The sequence below is a fragment of the Pezoporus flaviventris genome, unplaced genomic scaffold (genome assembly GCF_033815535.1).
Source record: "Pezoporus flaviventris isolate CSIRO_AGI_PZ_B2104156 unplaced genomic scaffold, CSIRO_AGI_Pfla_v1 ptg000013l, whole genome shotgun sequence".
Classification (NCBI taxonomy): domain Eukaryota; kingdom Metazoa; phylum Chordata; class Aves; order Psittaciformes; family Psittacidae; genus Pezoporus; species Pezoporus flaviventris.
In genome coordinates this window covers 25,555,867-25,571,037 of record NW_026892561.1, presented here as the reverse complement: position 1 = coordinate 25,571,037, position 15,171 = coordinate 25,555,867, and the positions used below count along the sequence as shown (strand labels likewise).

Genomic DNA, 15,171 nt, shown 5'->3' with positions numbered 1-15,171 from the left:
TCTCTACAGTCATATCTCTGATTTAGGTTGGCCCTTGATTACTGATTTGGGGAAGCCAGGAGACGTCCAATTCCCTGATCTCTCTCTTTGTTTTGACCTCTCTTTTTGTTTAACAAAGTAGTTGATCCACATCAGTTGTAAGAGAAGGGAATTCTGGCCATGGAATGAAGAAAGTAAAAAAGGCCTTTCTGGAGCTATCCATCGTATGCGTGCATGCACAGAGGTATGCATGTACATACACTGATGCTACTCAATGTGAATGTGTATGTATGTAGACTCCTTTGGTGGAGCACTCTCATGAGCAGGTGTTGAACCAGAGAGAAAATTAATCCAATTACAAAAATCTCACTGGGCTGATCTTCTATCCTGGAGAGCAGTTCATGTTTGAAAGCTGCCTATCTTTCCAATGTTTTGTCATATGGGCACATAAGAGCAATCATTCCAGAGGGACTTAGAAAGTTACTAACTGAATCTTGTCATCTTGTGACAGATCTTATCTCCACAACTAAGATTAACCTTATTCTACAGGATATGCAGAAACAGACACTAAAAAAAAAATATATTCTCTCTACCTTTAACTGAAAAATGGTGCTGATTACTCTGGTTCACTGAGCTATGAAGAAGGGATTATTTTCTATGCTAAACAGTGTGAACTGCTCTTAAAACTATACTTCATCTTACCTGATTCACAGTCATAGCCTTCATAACTCCACAAGAGTTAGAGACTATTCTCTTCTCTTTGTCACTTTGTTTGATATCTGCACATCTTCTTTAAGAATCAAAAGAAAAGGTGAACTACTAGCAGTGAAACAACATGTACAGGAATGCTGTTGTAATACACACAGTAGTATATACTATAGTAGTGTTAATGAAGGTAACAAAGCAGTTCCTTTACTATTTGCTGAGAGGTATGAGAAACACTCTTGGTGCATGGACCAGCAATTGCAAATTAGCAAGGCTCTGCTGCACCAAACAGGTCTTCCATTTATGCCACATTAAGACTGTACTTCATATAATTATGTCATAAATCACACAGCCAAAGCTTGCTGCTCAGGTTCTTCCTCTTCTAAATTACTACCTTTGTCCCTCACCATCCACATGAAGGGTGGCAAGTTTCAAATAGTGGCTCAATAAGTGCAGTCAATCTTTCTAAAAACACTGTAACGAATACTAGCAAACTCCCTGGAAAACTCACATCCCTACACTGTGATCTATAATTAAACCTAAGTGTCAAACCAATGTGCTGGTCTGCAGAAAATGCAGGTTCAAATCCCAGCCTGTCTCTGACCTTGAGCAGGTCATTTATATCAAACTGAATAGTCACTTAACACAAGTTTTGGTGAGCCTGTCTGTAATGCAAGATATTACTTACACATACCTCATCACCTGTAAAATAAGCATATTGCAGCTCTCCTGAGTTACAAAGCTTTGAAATGCACATTTTTTGCACATTGCTCTGTGATTTCTCAGGGGAAAAGAAAATGCAAAACTGGTAAACGGAATCAAAGCAAAGGTCCATCTAGCCCAATACTCTTGTCTCCAGTGTTTGGTAGGTAGTGGATACTGAGGCAAGGGGAAAAGAGAGAAGAACAAACTTTCTCTTGGAATATTCTCCCAAGTCCCAGCATTAAGGAATATATGAATTTCTTCAATTAGGGTTTGCATCTGAGCCATTGAGTTCAGCTGCCACTGACAGAACTATCCTTCATTAATTAGTTTAATTTCATTTGAACCCATCTGTACTTTTGGCTTTCACACAGGCTGAAGCAGCATAAAGAATTTCTGCCTATCACTGACAACATGCTAGCACCCCAACATGTGTCAACATTACTGGGAATCACCCATCAGCATACCAATACAAACAACTGGAAAACTAGCTTTGTGCTTTTCTCAGCTGCTATTGTTGTTTTATTAACCCTGAAGCTGATCATCCTCCCAGTCCTGCCTCTAGTGAAGAAATAGGTAAAATGAAGTTTCTCCTGTCGGAACAAAAACCCTACAGAGCAGAGTGAAACAATGAAGCTGTTAAGGTCACAGTATGAGGTTTCTTTCAGCTTGCTTTGGCAACTTAATATGGAGAATACATGTAGGTGGAGCTGGGAAAACCTCTTACTCAAACTTGAAGGAGGCACACTTTCCCCTTCATCATCCTCTAAGCACCTTTATACACAAGACCACAGGAAATAGTAAATCCCTGCTGTGCTTCCAACTAGCACAAACAGCCATGGTCCAGAGACAGGATCAGGGGACTGAAAAAATATTAATCTCTTTTTTTGGATCAACAAAAAGTAATTCAGCATCCATGCCTTAGCGCATTTCCTCAGAGCAGTGGAAGTGAGTTTGTTTCATTATCCTTGCACAGCTGCAAGCAAATAGCAAAGAAAACATCCTAGCTGTGGAGCAGACTCCCAGTAAATGGAGCATCAGAAAGCACGTGGTGCTTGCCAGAATCCTGTCAACAGGTCACCTAGCTTGCTTTCTCAGAGCAAGCTTGCACAGAAAGATGAACTCAGAGAATAAACAGTAATAGAACCTGTGTAAGTTTGGCTCCTACCAGATGCAACTTTTCCCTTGTTACATCCAGCACCTCTGAGAGTTTTCACAAATGTCCCCTTACCTCCTTTTTGATCTGCTATTTTTCCTGCTGCTTTTCCGATCTATACCTCCTCGCATCCAGTTCAAGCCCTGAACAGAAAACCTGGCCTATGTAAAGCTTGCTTTCCCATGAAAATGGTGTAAGTGGTTCTTAGGTCCTCCTGTACCTAGGAAAGTTTCATATGGACTGGACGGGTGCTGAACCACCGGTGCATCCTGGTAGCAACACTAAAAGCAGTGAGCCACTGACGAAGCAAAGCTCTATAGGAAATCATAGAATCATAGAGTCAGAGAATAGTTAGGGTTGGAAAGGGCCTTGAGATCATGTAGTTCCAACCCCCCTGACATGGGCAGGGACACCTCACACTAAACCATGTCACACAAGGCTTTGTCCAACCTGGCCTTGAACACTGCCAGGAATGGAGCATTCACAACTTCCTTGAGCAACCCATTACAGTGGCTCATCACCCTAACAGGAAAGAACTTCCTCCTTATATCCAATCTGAACTTCCCCTGTTTAAGTTTTAACCCGTTACCCCTTGTCCTAGCACTACAGTCCCTAATGAAGACTCCATTCCCAGCGTGGCCCCCTTCAGATACTGGAAGGCTGCTATGAAGTCTCCATGCAGCCTTCTCTTCCCCAGGATGAACAGCCCCAACTTCCTCAGCCTGTCTTCATATGGGAGGTGCTTCAGTTCCGTGATCTTCCTTGTGGCCCTTCTCTGGACTTGTTCCAACAGTTCCATGTCCCTTTTATGTTGAGGACACCAGAACTGCACACAATACTCCAGGTGAGGTCTCACAAGAGCAGAGTAGAGGGGCAGGATCACCTCCTTCAACCTGCTGGTCACGCTCCTTTTGATGCAGCCCAGGATACTGTTGGCTTTCTGGGCTGCAAGCGCACACTGCCTGCTCATGATCATTTTCTCATTGATCAACACCCCCAAGTCCTTCTCCACAGGGCTGCTCTGAATCTCTTCTTTGCCCAGCCTGTAGCCGTGCCTGGTATTGCTCCGACCCAGGTGTAGGACCTTGCACTTCTCATGGTTAAACTTCATGAGGTTGGCATCAGCCCACCTCACAAGTGTGTCAAGGTCCCTCTGGATGGCATTCCTTCCCTCCAGAGTATCAACAGAACCACACAGCTTGGTGTCATCGGCAAACTTGCTGAGGGCGCACTCAATCCCACTGTTCATGTCAGCGACAAAGATGTTGAACAAGACTGGTCCCAACATGGATCCCTGAGGGACACCACTCGTTACTGGTCTCCAGCTGGACATTGAGCCATTGACCACAACTCTTTGTGTGCAGCCATCCAGCCAGTTCTTTATCCACCGAGTGGTCCATCCATCAAATTGATGTCACTCCAATTTAGAGACAAGGATGTCGTGTGGGACAGTGTCGAACACTTTGCACAAGTCCAGGTAGATGACATCCACTGCTCTACCCCTGTCCATCAGTTCTGTAACCCCATCATAGAAGGCCACCAAATTGGTCCGGCAGGATTTCCCCTTAGTGAAGCCATGCTGGCTGTCACCAAGCACCTTGCTGTTTTTCATGTGCCTTAGCATGCCTTCCAGGAGACTCTGCTCCAAGATTTTGCCAGGCACAGAGGAATCAATGGACACTTGTACTTAGCCTTACCTGGGAATGCTGGTTAGATATGTGACCACGTTCAGAAAATCTTCATCAGGTATGTCACTGAATCCTGCAAATTCTGGAAAGGTTATAATTGGTGCCCCATCCTTCCCTCTTCCTCCTGCAAAAGAGAGGTTGTAAGGATGAGAGAGTGATTTTATGCCTTTGGGCAGACTGGTCAATACTCAAACAGGAAATACTGGCACCTCTCAGTGAAAAGCACCCAAATTCAGTACACGTGATCAGCTTCCCATTTGACATTATAATCCACTGGTGTTTCATTACCTCAGTTTACTCCAGCTGAGATTCTAACCTCTACTTTTATTCTCAGCTTTCTCATTAACCTGCTGCATAGTTCTGATTACATGCTTTCTTTGGTTCTGTGTTTCCCATTGCCAAGTAATTTATTGTGATAATATTACAACATTCCCCTGTGTATAGGTTACAGCACTTTCTGATTCCTTCTAGACATTAAAGGAAATGAAGTATTAGAGCATGGAAGCTTTGAATACACACATATAACCCATGACACAGGCCTAGGACCGTTCCAGTCTTAAGTCTTTTCTTAAAGAAAAAAAAAGCTGAAAATGCGTGGAGTACTTAATCGATGCTCTCATCTTGTTTATTTCCATCAAACCTCCATTAAAAAGGACAGGAAAAACATAAGAAGCAAGGTCAAGAAGAGTCCCTCTCTGAGGGACTCCCTGATCCAAACAGCAGTACTCAAACTCTGGTAGAGCTATGGGAAGCATGGTGCTGAGCTCTTATAACTGAGCAGCCTTTACATTTCTCCTGACACAATGCTCGCCTAAAGAAGATGTAGTACACAGCATAAACCCTGCTGACTTGCAGGACCAGTCCTAACTGGGCATCACTCAAACCACTCAGAAGTTAACAGGAGTTTTCACACCAACTTGGACTCAAAGCCAAGAGCAGACTAATGAGGCAGTGTCACATAAAGGAAGATGATGAAACAAAGCTTTCATTATAGGTAACTTATTGCTTAGCACTGCTGAGGTAGGGCATTAAGGACTTGCTTTTCCCTGAGTCTTTCTCCTTACTCTGCAATCTCTGTTTTTCGTACCAGGCTGAGGAATTGTTTACCAACCCAAAAGCAAGCCTAGTCCTGCAGCACACACAATTTTTCTAGTCATTTATCGCCCTTAGAAGGTTCTTGTTCAAGGAAGAGGCATACTTAGGATTTCCCTTATTGAAGGGGAAGCTGTGGGAGGGAGACAGAAAACTACCTTTCTCAAGGAAAATATCCAATAAGTTATCCTACTAAGAGCATAGGAGGAAACAGCATTGGGGGGAAAAAAAAATATGAGTTCTCATTCCTCAGTACCCTCTAAATCCCTATACCATTGCCTTTCCCTACTGATAACCACAGCTGATGCCACAAACCAGTTGCTCCTGCTCCTGTTTTGCTGGTCATTGCACAGAGGGTACTCTAGTAATTCCTAGCTATTTCTGTGTAGAGTGATCAGTCCCTTGCTCATCCTGGTCCTGCCTCTGCACAACCCTCCCAGCCTCAGTTGTATCATTTAAGGTCCCTTCTGTGCTGTCCAGCCAGAGAACTGGGATGCTGTGAGGAATACAATGTTTACATAAAACAGAAGTCAGAGCTCTAGAAAACAGGAATTTTTAACAAGGAAACCCTTTTCTTTCTTGACATTTGGTGATATGGTGGCTTTATCAAAACACTATTGTTAGTTCTTCTTTTCCTTTCTGAAGATTGAGTCTTACCTTAATTACATCTGAAAATGGCTCAGTTGTGTTAGATCATCCACTAAATTCGTTCTGCTAGTGAGAAAACAGGCCTACAGAGATTCAGAAGGCTTTCAGCCAAAATGCAAAGAAGGAATATTATAATTCAAACTGCAGTGAACTGGATTTCAAATGCTGAACAGAGCCACAGCCTCCACACTGACCTCCACGTTGGCCTTGGGATAAGGGCAAATGCTGATGCGTGGCTGTTTGATCTCATGGCACTCTAGCTGCACTATCTGCAGTCAGCAGTGACACGGAATATGCTGTCATGAAAATTTAGTCAGATTTCCCCCAGATTTCTGCGCTCTAGAGACCATGAACAGCAAACTGCAGGTACCCAGTTAGGGTGGTCTGTTACAGATTCTCAGTGCCATCTGCTGGAGACAAACAGTAATACCAGGAAAATGAAATCGGTAGCTTGCCTGCTCTGCCTCTTGCGGAGTTCAATACATGCCAAGATACTTCGTAGATGGTATCTTGCACGCAGTCACATGATTCCTGGGCACCAAGCTTACCCATTCACCTATTTAAAATAGGTGAGGATACTCTAAATGGGAAAGATGGAGTAACCTGGAAAATTTTGGTTTAAAGCAGCAGTATTTGCCCCTGGAGGATAAAATAAAGATTCCCCTGGATCCTCTCTTTCAACACCTAATAGTTTACCTGCAGTTATACTCAAGATTTGTTTAAACTACAAGTTTCACATGGAACTTCTAATGTTTCTGCTGACCTGAACCTCTTTGTGTCCCTTTTATCTTCTCCTTCTCTTGCATCCACATTCATATATGTGCTCTTCTTCCTCTGGTCTCTTTTTCCCGAGCTAGATAAGGCAGGCCGATGATGCACTGTATGTATGTGGGTGTGTATTTTTGTCACAGGATCTTCTACAAAAAGCCATCCAAGGAATGAATGTAAGCAGACTGAACACTCACTTCTTCCCCTCACCACTGGCAACAAATCTAAGAGGACATTTGGGAAGCATTCAACTAAGAGCCAGGAGCTAGCTCCTTGCCTCTGACTAAGCCATCTCATTCTCCAGTGTGAAGTCAGCACTTCCTGCTGTAAACAAAACAGAAGAACATTCAGGAAGTTCTTGAATGTAGCTATATTTCAGACAAGGAAATAAATAAGGAAATGCTCAGTTCCTGCAATAACATGAAATTACAGTGCAATTTGAGAGAGTTTTGTGATCAGAAATTGTTAAGTACTGTAACAAGGAGAGAGCAGGAATGTCTGAAGTGTTGGGTGACAAGTAATAACACAAATATATTAGGAGTGGCTTGTTCCTGACTGTATCTGAAGCTTAAAAAGTAGTTGAGGTACAAGGGAAAATGATCCATAACCATTTATCCATATATCTAGCAAGGTAACAAGAGTGAATATTAAGGGATATAAAGGAAGTTCCTTATATGCCAAGGGTGTTTGGAAAACTCTCTCCTCTGGATAAGAAAGCAGTTCAATACATCTAAATTTTAATGCATTTTTTTTTTTTCCTGACACTAAACCGAGATTTGCTGCAGTATGCAAATTTCTGCAGAATGTGAATTGACAAGCTGCAGCCCTTTTATTCTGGGCCATAAACTTACCAGGGAATTGCCACTAGATTTCTTCTAGTCCTTGAAAGCAGCCTTTAACTGGCTGCTACTCATTGTCTTGGAAGGGCAGAGAGCACAAAATAAAAACCAACAGGGACAGTCTTCAGTCAGCTCCACAGCCATAAGGACTAAGTGCATGGAATTTGGTGCAAAGACTGTTTGTATGTGATCCTTGCACGTGCTGGGACTGTGCATAACCCTCACACTCCTGGGCATCGTTTGTGAGAAGAACTGAACTGCTGAACAGAAAATGTCACAATTCATCATAATTAAGACTGAAGGGGGCAGAACAAGGTCCAGCAGCTCCATGAAAGTCCAAAAGAAAAACAGTCCTCAAAAGGGAAAAAAAAAAAACAACAAACAAACAAAACCAACAAACCAAAAAACCCCTATTTTAAATGATAGAGGGCTGGAGGAGTGAGACACAAAAGGAGTGCTGAAGCGAGCCACATGAACGTAGCGCAAAGCAGAGAGGGTTTCATTACGGCTACCTGAGGCATGCCGGCTATTTTCAGTGGTGTCTGTGAAGCAAGGCAAGGGGGCCCAAAGACTGCAAGGAGCAAAGAAGCTTGCCAAAAAGCCAAAGCAACATGAGGCACAAGCTCAGCTAAAGAGCCCCACTGGAGAAGCGAGCAATAACTCGAATTTAGTGCAGTCAGAGACAGAAACAAAGGTGCACTGAAAACCAGATAGCAGAAGCATAGTCACATGCCTGCCTGCCTGCAAAGCATAGGCCTGTCTCGCTGACTTGCAGCTCCTCCAGGCGCCATTAGATGACACTCTGCCGCACTCCCCAAGCAGCCCAGACACCTCCAACACATTCGGGCAGCTCCAAACGATGGTGCCAAGCCAGGGAAAGAGCAGCAGCTGGTGGCAGTGGCCCTTGCAAGGAGCCACCACAAGTGTTGGAGGTTCAGCTGGCAGGAAAGGAGGTTAACGGCTATCGTCTGGCTGACCTAACATGAGGCTTTCTCCTGACCTTGTCCTTGCGGAGCCAGGCCATCCTGCTGGCAACCTCTTGTGCGTCACTGCTCCTCCGTTAGACCACAGGCTGCTCTGTCACAGCTAGCCCCAGTTTTGCCTGATGGGGAAACTCGGCAACATTTCATCTAACATCTCCTGACATAGACCCGAGCTTCTCTCTCAGCACCCACAAACACTGCCACCCTGATTCAGCTCCCTCAATTTCCATCAATAGATCCATCTTCTTTCTGCTCTCTGACTCTGCAGATAGCAACTTGCTTTGCATCCAACCCAAACTCATTATGTCAAAGGTACAGTCCCTTTGCTCTACTGTTGCTCAGGCAAGGACATTCTGATTAAAGATATTGATTTATGATCAGAGGTGAATCATTAGCAAGCAGTTAAAACATTTGCATTCAGGATCACATTCAGAGGTGTGTCAAACTCAATAACTTGAAGCACGAACAAGGCAGACAACGTCAGGAGTTGGAGGAGCAGAAGGCTAGACTGTCTGGAGTAAGGCAAGATTTAGGAGGAAAAGATTACAGTCAACTTGACCTTCTGCCTGGTTTGCTACTCAAACTGACAGCATCCCTTCTCCTCCTTTTCCTGGACACATTCCTTATTTTCCACCCTAGCTTTTTGCTCAACTTTTCCCCTTCTCTTGTGGCCCAAGGGCAAAGGGACTGGAAGAACTGGGGCAACAGGACAAAAACTACAGATTTCATATGGAAGGCAAAGAAAAGTAGGAGAGGTAGAACACAAGCAGTGTTGGGGTAGTACAAGGCACAGTAATGGGACCATTGCTCACTCTTTTGTGTGCCAGTTCCCCAAGTCCTAGGACACAAAACAGTGTTCATAGTTGTTCCTATTAGATAAACTTTCCAGCTGCCAATGCAGCCTTGCTAGTTGTTGCAGTGAAGATGAGGCCAGAATTAAGCTGTGGAAACAAAACAGCTGAAGTATTTGGGGGGGGAAGATGCACAGGGGAGAACAGGATATGGCAGCAGAGAAAATTTAATTTTGCTTTGCAGTGTAAAGGGTGTGACTGACAAATGAGGTGCGAGTGCTGAGTTCTGAGAGCTCTCACAGCTGAAGTTGCAGGTTGGTAGGACTGATGTAAAATCAGCAAGTAATCACAACTGCAGGCTAGGTTCCTGAGCACAATGATGATCTTAAGAAATCTCACACTCTCCAGTTCTAGCCCACCTATATTTCCTGTCCAGGGATCAAAAATATTTATGATTTAGGCAATCAGGGTTTACACCAACAGTAGGATTCAGAAAGTAATATTTAACTACAGCTTACCAAATATGCTGAATCTCTAGGGATGGAAAAAAAAAAATCCAACAACAACAACAACAAAAACAAACCACAGGAAAAAAAAACACCAAAACCAACCAAACAAACAAAAAACCACACCAAAAAACCCCAACCAAAACCAAACCAAACAAAAAAAAAAAACAACCAAAACCAACCCCAAACCAAAACAAAAAAAACACACAACACAAACAAAAAAAAACAAAACCCCCAAAAAACATACAAAAAAAAATCCCACAAAACAACCCCCACACAAAACCCCAAACCCCCCAAAATCCCCCACCCTTCCCACTCCAAAATAAAAGCAACAACCCTCCCCCCCCCGAACAGGCTATGGGCAGAAGTTCCAAAAGTTTGTCTGCAAGTTTACAGTATTCTCTTCCCCAGCCTGCCAAAGGCACCAACTCATCAGTTGGCATTGGAGAGTGAAAGTTTTCTTTCAAATTTTGCTGATGCGTGCAGGCTAACTGCTTGGGTCTGCCCACAGGCAGAGACCTCCCTAAGTCATATCTTGAATGCTGAATTTCTTATTAAAGTTAAATCACGTTTCCTGGGTAAATTTTTACAAACTGTAAACTCCAAACTGTCCTTTTGGTGAGGTCAGGCCAGGTTTTCTGAAAGACTCAGTTTAAACAGGAAGCAGATGGCCAAACACCCTCCAGGCTTTGGAAATTAAATAAACTGTCTTCAGAGTCAATTACCATTTTCAGATATAGTCTCCCATCCACTGAAGTCCATTGACTTAACAGGAGCAGAACACAAAGAAAATGAATCTCTGCTAATACACTTTGTGACAGTTTGTCTAATAAATTTCTGTTTTAGTAACAGGATCCATTATTGCTGCAAATGGGAGGTTGGGCTCTTTGACAGAGTAATGACGAATGAGAACAGGCTGTGAAGCTGCAGATAAAAATGGAGGGGTAGTACTAGTTCCAAGAACAGGTTGGTACAGCAGGTTATTAGTCTGTCAGAAGGACAAGAACAACACTTTACCAGTGGTTTACCATACTTCAATAAAAACTGCTGTGTGTAGAATAGATAGGTTTTCAGTATTACCCAACTTTGTGATCTAGTTCACTGAACAGCTACAGGAAACAAGCATAGCAGTGCACTCCTATGTTGTCACAGCTGTACTCCTGTAACTGTGAGTTCAGTTTTTAGGCAGTGGTTTCAAAACTAGAATTTAACCACAAGAACCTGAACTGTCACCAGATCTCACAAGCTAAGCAGGGCTAGATCAACACATGATAAAAAAGATGACCAAAGAACTATGTGATTAAGGACATCGTCACACTACACTGCAGTCTTTTCTATGACCACAGCAACCAGGGAAACTTTTGGAGAGTTTCCCTGTTCTTGGTGTGGATAGTAGTCTTAGTCTGGTAGCAGGAGGGTCAAGGACAAACAGAAGCCTGTTAGTATCTAACACATTCATTGTAACTAGACCCTGACACAATCAAACACCAAGCTCATTAGACTTCTTACATAATTCCTACCATCTGGTCAGAGACTGCAAGACAGTCAGATCCTCTTCTAAGAAGTTTTTACACAGCAGTAGTAGAAGAACACATTTCTAATGAGTCATGTCATGAGAAAACGTCATGGTTTAAACCTAGCCAGCAACTAAGTACTATGCAGCCACTTGCTCACTTTCCCCTACCCTGTGTGATGGGAAGGAGAATCAGAAAAAGGTAAAACCCACGGGTTGAGATAAGAACAGTTTAATAATGGAAATAAAGCAAAATATAATAATAATAAGGTGGGGAGAGGAATAAAACCCAAGAAATACAAGTGATGCACTATACAATTGCTCACCACCCACTGACCGATGCCCAGCCTGTCTCCAAGTAGCAGGTGGTGGCTCCTGGCCACCTCCTCACAGTTTTTATACTGAACATGATGTTCTATGGTATGGAATATCCCTTTGGCTAGCTTGGGTCAGCTGTCCTGGCTGTGGTGTCTCCTGGCTTCTTGTGTCTCTTCTCACTGGCAGAGCATGGGAAACCAGAAAGTCCTTGATCAGGGCAAGCACTACTTAGCAACAACTAAAACATCAGTGTCTTATCAACATTATTCTCATAGTATTCTCAAAACACAGCATTCATTGTACCAGCTACTAGGAAGAAAATTAACTCCATCCCAGCTGAAACCAGGACAGAAAACAAAGAGCCTTTGACTTCAATCATTCTACTCTTTTCTGGTTACTGCAAGGGAATATTATATTTTCACTGTCTGCTTCTGCCACCAGCTGTTAATAAAAAGCTGGTATTAATCGAACAAACAGTCACTTATAACACACTGCAACAGTCAACAATTTATCTATTATCACTGGACAAATGGACCTGGGGTCCACAGAATTGAACAGAAGGGCTAAAAAAAGCTAGAGGCTTTGGAGTAGCACAAATCAAACTCACTGCTAACACCCTCCAAGCTACATGCAAGGAAGAGTTGGCTAGATGCCCTCTGGAGGCTGCAGCCTACAGAAGGAAAGAAATAACCCAAACTAGTATAAATCAGCATATACTATTTTTATGAAGTTGTTCTGAAAAATACATATTATATGCCCAGTACACTCTACAAGTAAGCTGGGAGTGTCTTTTACCCATATTAATGAGGCCAAAGAGCAGAGGTTTTGGTTGGTTTTTTTTTTTTTCAGACAGTGGGTACTGAGCTAGAGCATACCAGCATGGAAAATGAGGAAATAAACTAAATATCAGGAGATTTTTGGTCTCCTTGTAGGCAAGCACCGAAGCACCAAAATATTTGTGGTTTCTTGTGCATAATGAAAAGCAGTAGACTTTAAGGAAAAACTGCAGAGCCACCTGGGAAACAAAAGTATAATAATCAAAATCAAATGAGGTAATTTATGTCTGAATTATTTTAATAAGTGAAATGAGGCAGGAGAGTGCACAGATCTGTTTTCATTGGATGAAGAAACCAATCTTTTGCTAGCGGAAAAAGAAAGCTATACTTCCTTACAGAAACAAATTTTTAAAAAGTATAGTAGCTTCTGACATTTACCTAAACTCAGTTTGCAGGAGGCAAGAAGGGACAGTAAGGAATATTCTTGTTGTTATATTTTACACCTGTGACAGTGGTCAGCAATGGAATAAGATACTGGGCTAAAGGGACCTCTGAATAGATGATTTTATGTTCATGATTGACCTCACATGGAGTATTGTGTACAGTTCTGGTGTCCTCAACATCATGGAGGAACTGTTGGAACAACTCCAGAGAAGGGCCATGAGGATGATCAGGGGACCGGGGCACCTCCCGTATGAAGACAGGCTGAGAAAGTTGGGGCTGTTCAGCCTGGAGAAGAGAAGGCTGCGTGGAGACCTCGTAGCAGCCTTCCAGTATCTGAAGGGGGGCTATAGGGATGCTGGAGAGGAGCTCTTCATTAGGTACTGTAGTGCTAGAACAAGGGGTAACAGGTTAAAACTTAAACAGGGGAAGTTTAGATTGGATACAAGGAAGAAGTTCTTTCCTGTTAGGGTGGTGAGGCACTGGAATGGGTTGCCCAAGGAAGTTGTGAATGCTCCATCCATGGTGGTGTTCAAGGCCAGGTTGGACAAAGCCTTGGGTGGCATGATTTAGTGTGAGGTGTCCCTGCCCATGGCAGGGGGGTTGAAACTAGATGATCTTAAGGTCCTTTCCAACCCTAACTATTCTATGATTCTATGATTCTTCATAGGCTACCATGGGGATTTCAGAATGGAAGCACTCAAATTTCCAAATCTAGCTGTAAACTTCAGACTAAAATCAGCTTAGAAACTATGAACTATAGTACCCTGTTTCTTGCTAGGATATTATTTCTGGACTGTACTGTGGAGATTTTAGATAGGCCTGAAAATTCTTCAAATGGGATTTGTTATTTATGTAGATGGGGGCATGAAAGATACCTTTTCACTCACTTCCAGTATTTGTTATTAGTATTTGTATGCTGTTGAACCAGTTATTTGCTAATCCCTAACAAATAATCCTCTCATCCCTGCCTTCTATAAAGAATAATTTCCAAAGACTTTAAGTACCTCAGGTTTAAACAGTCTTATTTAACATCTGTCTCATCACTTCAAAGAATAAAAGAAGTACATCAAATGTGAAGATTTGAATTTGTTGAATTTGCTAAAATAGCAGGTGAGAATACAGGCACTACCAAACCAAGGAGTCCATAAAGAAATTAGAAAATTCTTTTCATATTTATCCATGACATTTTTGTGCCATGCTTAATGTTGTAGCTGGAACTGTAAATAGAGTTTTCTTCCTGCTTAGTAAACCCCCTTCCATAAGTTGTTCATTTGATACCATACTTGGCTTTTATTAACGGCCTCAAATGTTGCAAGGTAATGGGATTTGAGAAAAGCAGTCCTTCACATTTTACCAGATAGGCATTACAAGTGAGCCACTGAATTCTCAACATGCATGATGTTCTTTACACTGATGTAAGTTTTGTCAGGCATTCATGTACCAGTTAAGTCAAAGGCCTTGAAAACAACCTTGGTTTCAGCAGCGCTGTATGCCTGGTGCAGAAAAAGTAAGCAAAGTACTCTAGAGAGTTCAGCTGATAAGTGTTTTCTTGTTTATGAAGAGCAGACAAGCATCCCAGATGTGATCTGACTGAAGTTAACATCACGACCCAGACAGACTTGAACAGTGATTAGATTCCCTGTTCCCTTCCTTGTATTTGGAATATTTTAACATCAGTTTAGCACTAATAAAAGGGATATAAGTAGCATTCCCAAAGCAGTACTTTCAGAGATGATTAGTTTCAAACTTGACAACAGTCCCTGGATTAAGAGACTGCCAAATACCACCCATCAATCATTATTTTTTTCCTGTTAAGCAACTAACACCTGAAGAAAAAGTGGTGGCCAGCTTTCTCTGATCACCTAATGCTTGTGAGACCTTGTTGTGGTACCTGTGCATTAAAATCTCTGGCAGTCAGGTATGGAGCACTTAACAATGATACCAAGTTACTCACTATCCTCTCCAGTTTGGCATGGCAGAGCTATAGTAAGCACATGGTAGGCAGGCAAATGCCTGGAGAGCTGAAGGAGAATTCTGCAACAAAAATTGTCTTAGGAATGGTGCTACACTAACGTTTCCTAGTTACCCTGCACTGAGAACAGTGAGATATAAAAGGTTTGAGGAATTTTATGCAGTTGCTAACACTGTTCACCACAAAGTTTTGACTTTATTAGGAAATCTAGGAAGGTGTGACCCTGAGATGCTTTACTGCAGACAAGAAGACAGCTGGTTCCACCTCTGTTCAGTCAATAACCTCTGCCAA

At 42.6% G+C, this 15,171-nt stretch overlaps 1 protein-coding gene across 9 annotated transcripts in view; it reads right to left on the bottom strand.

The window, feature by feature from the left end:
• MCF2L2 (MCF.2 cell line derived transforming sequence-like 2) overlaps positions 1 to 15,171 on the bottom strand; it is a 180,673-nt gene that overhangs the window by 126,407 nt on the left and 39,095 nt on the right. For all 9 annotated transcript variants that reach the window (XM_061452399.1, XM_061452405.1, XM_061452400.1 and 6 more), the window contains exon 3: positions 4,240 to 4,354. In XM_061452399.1, the coding sequence (XP_061308383.1) occupies positions 4,240 to 4,354 (115 nt within the window). The remainder of the gene's footprint in view (positions 1 to 4,239; positions 4,355 to 15,171) is intronic.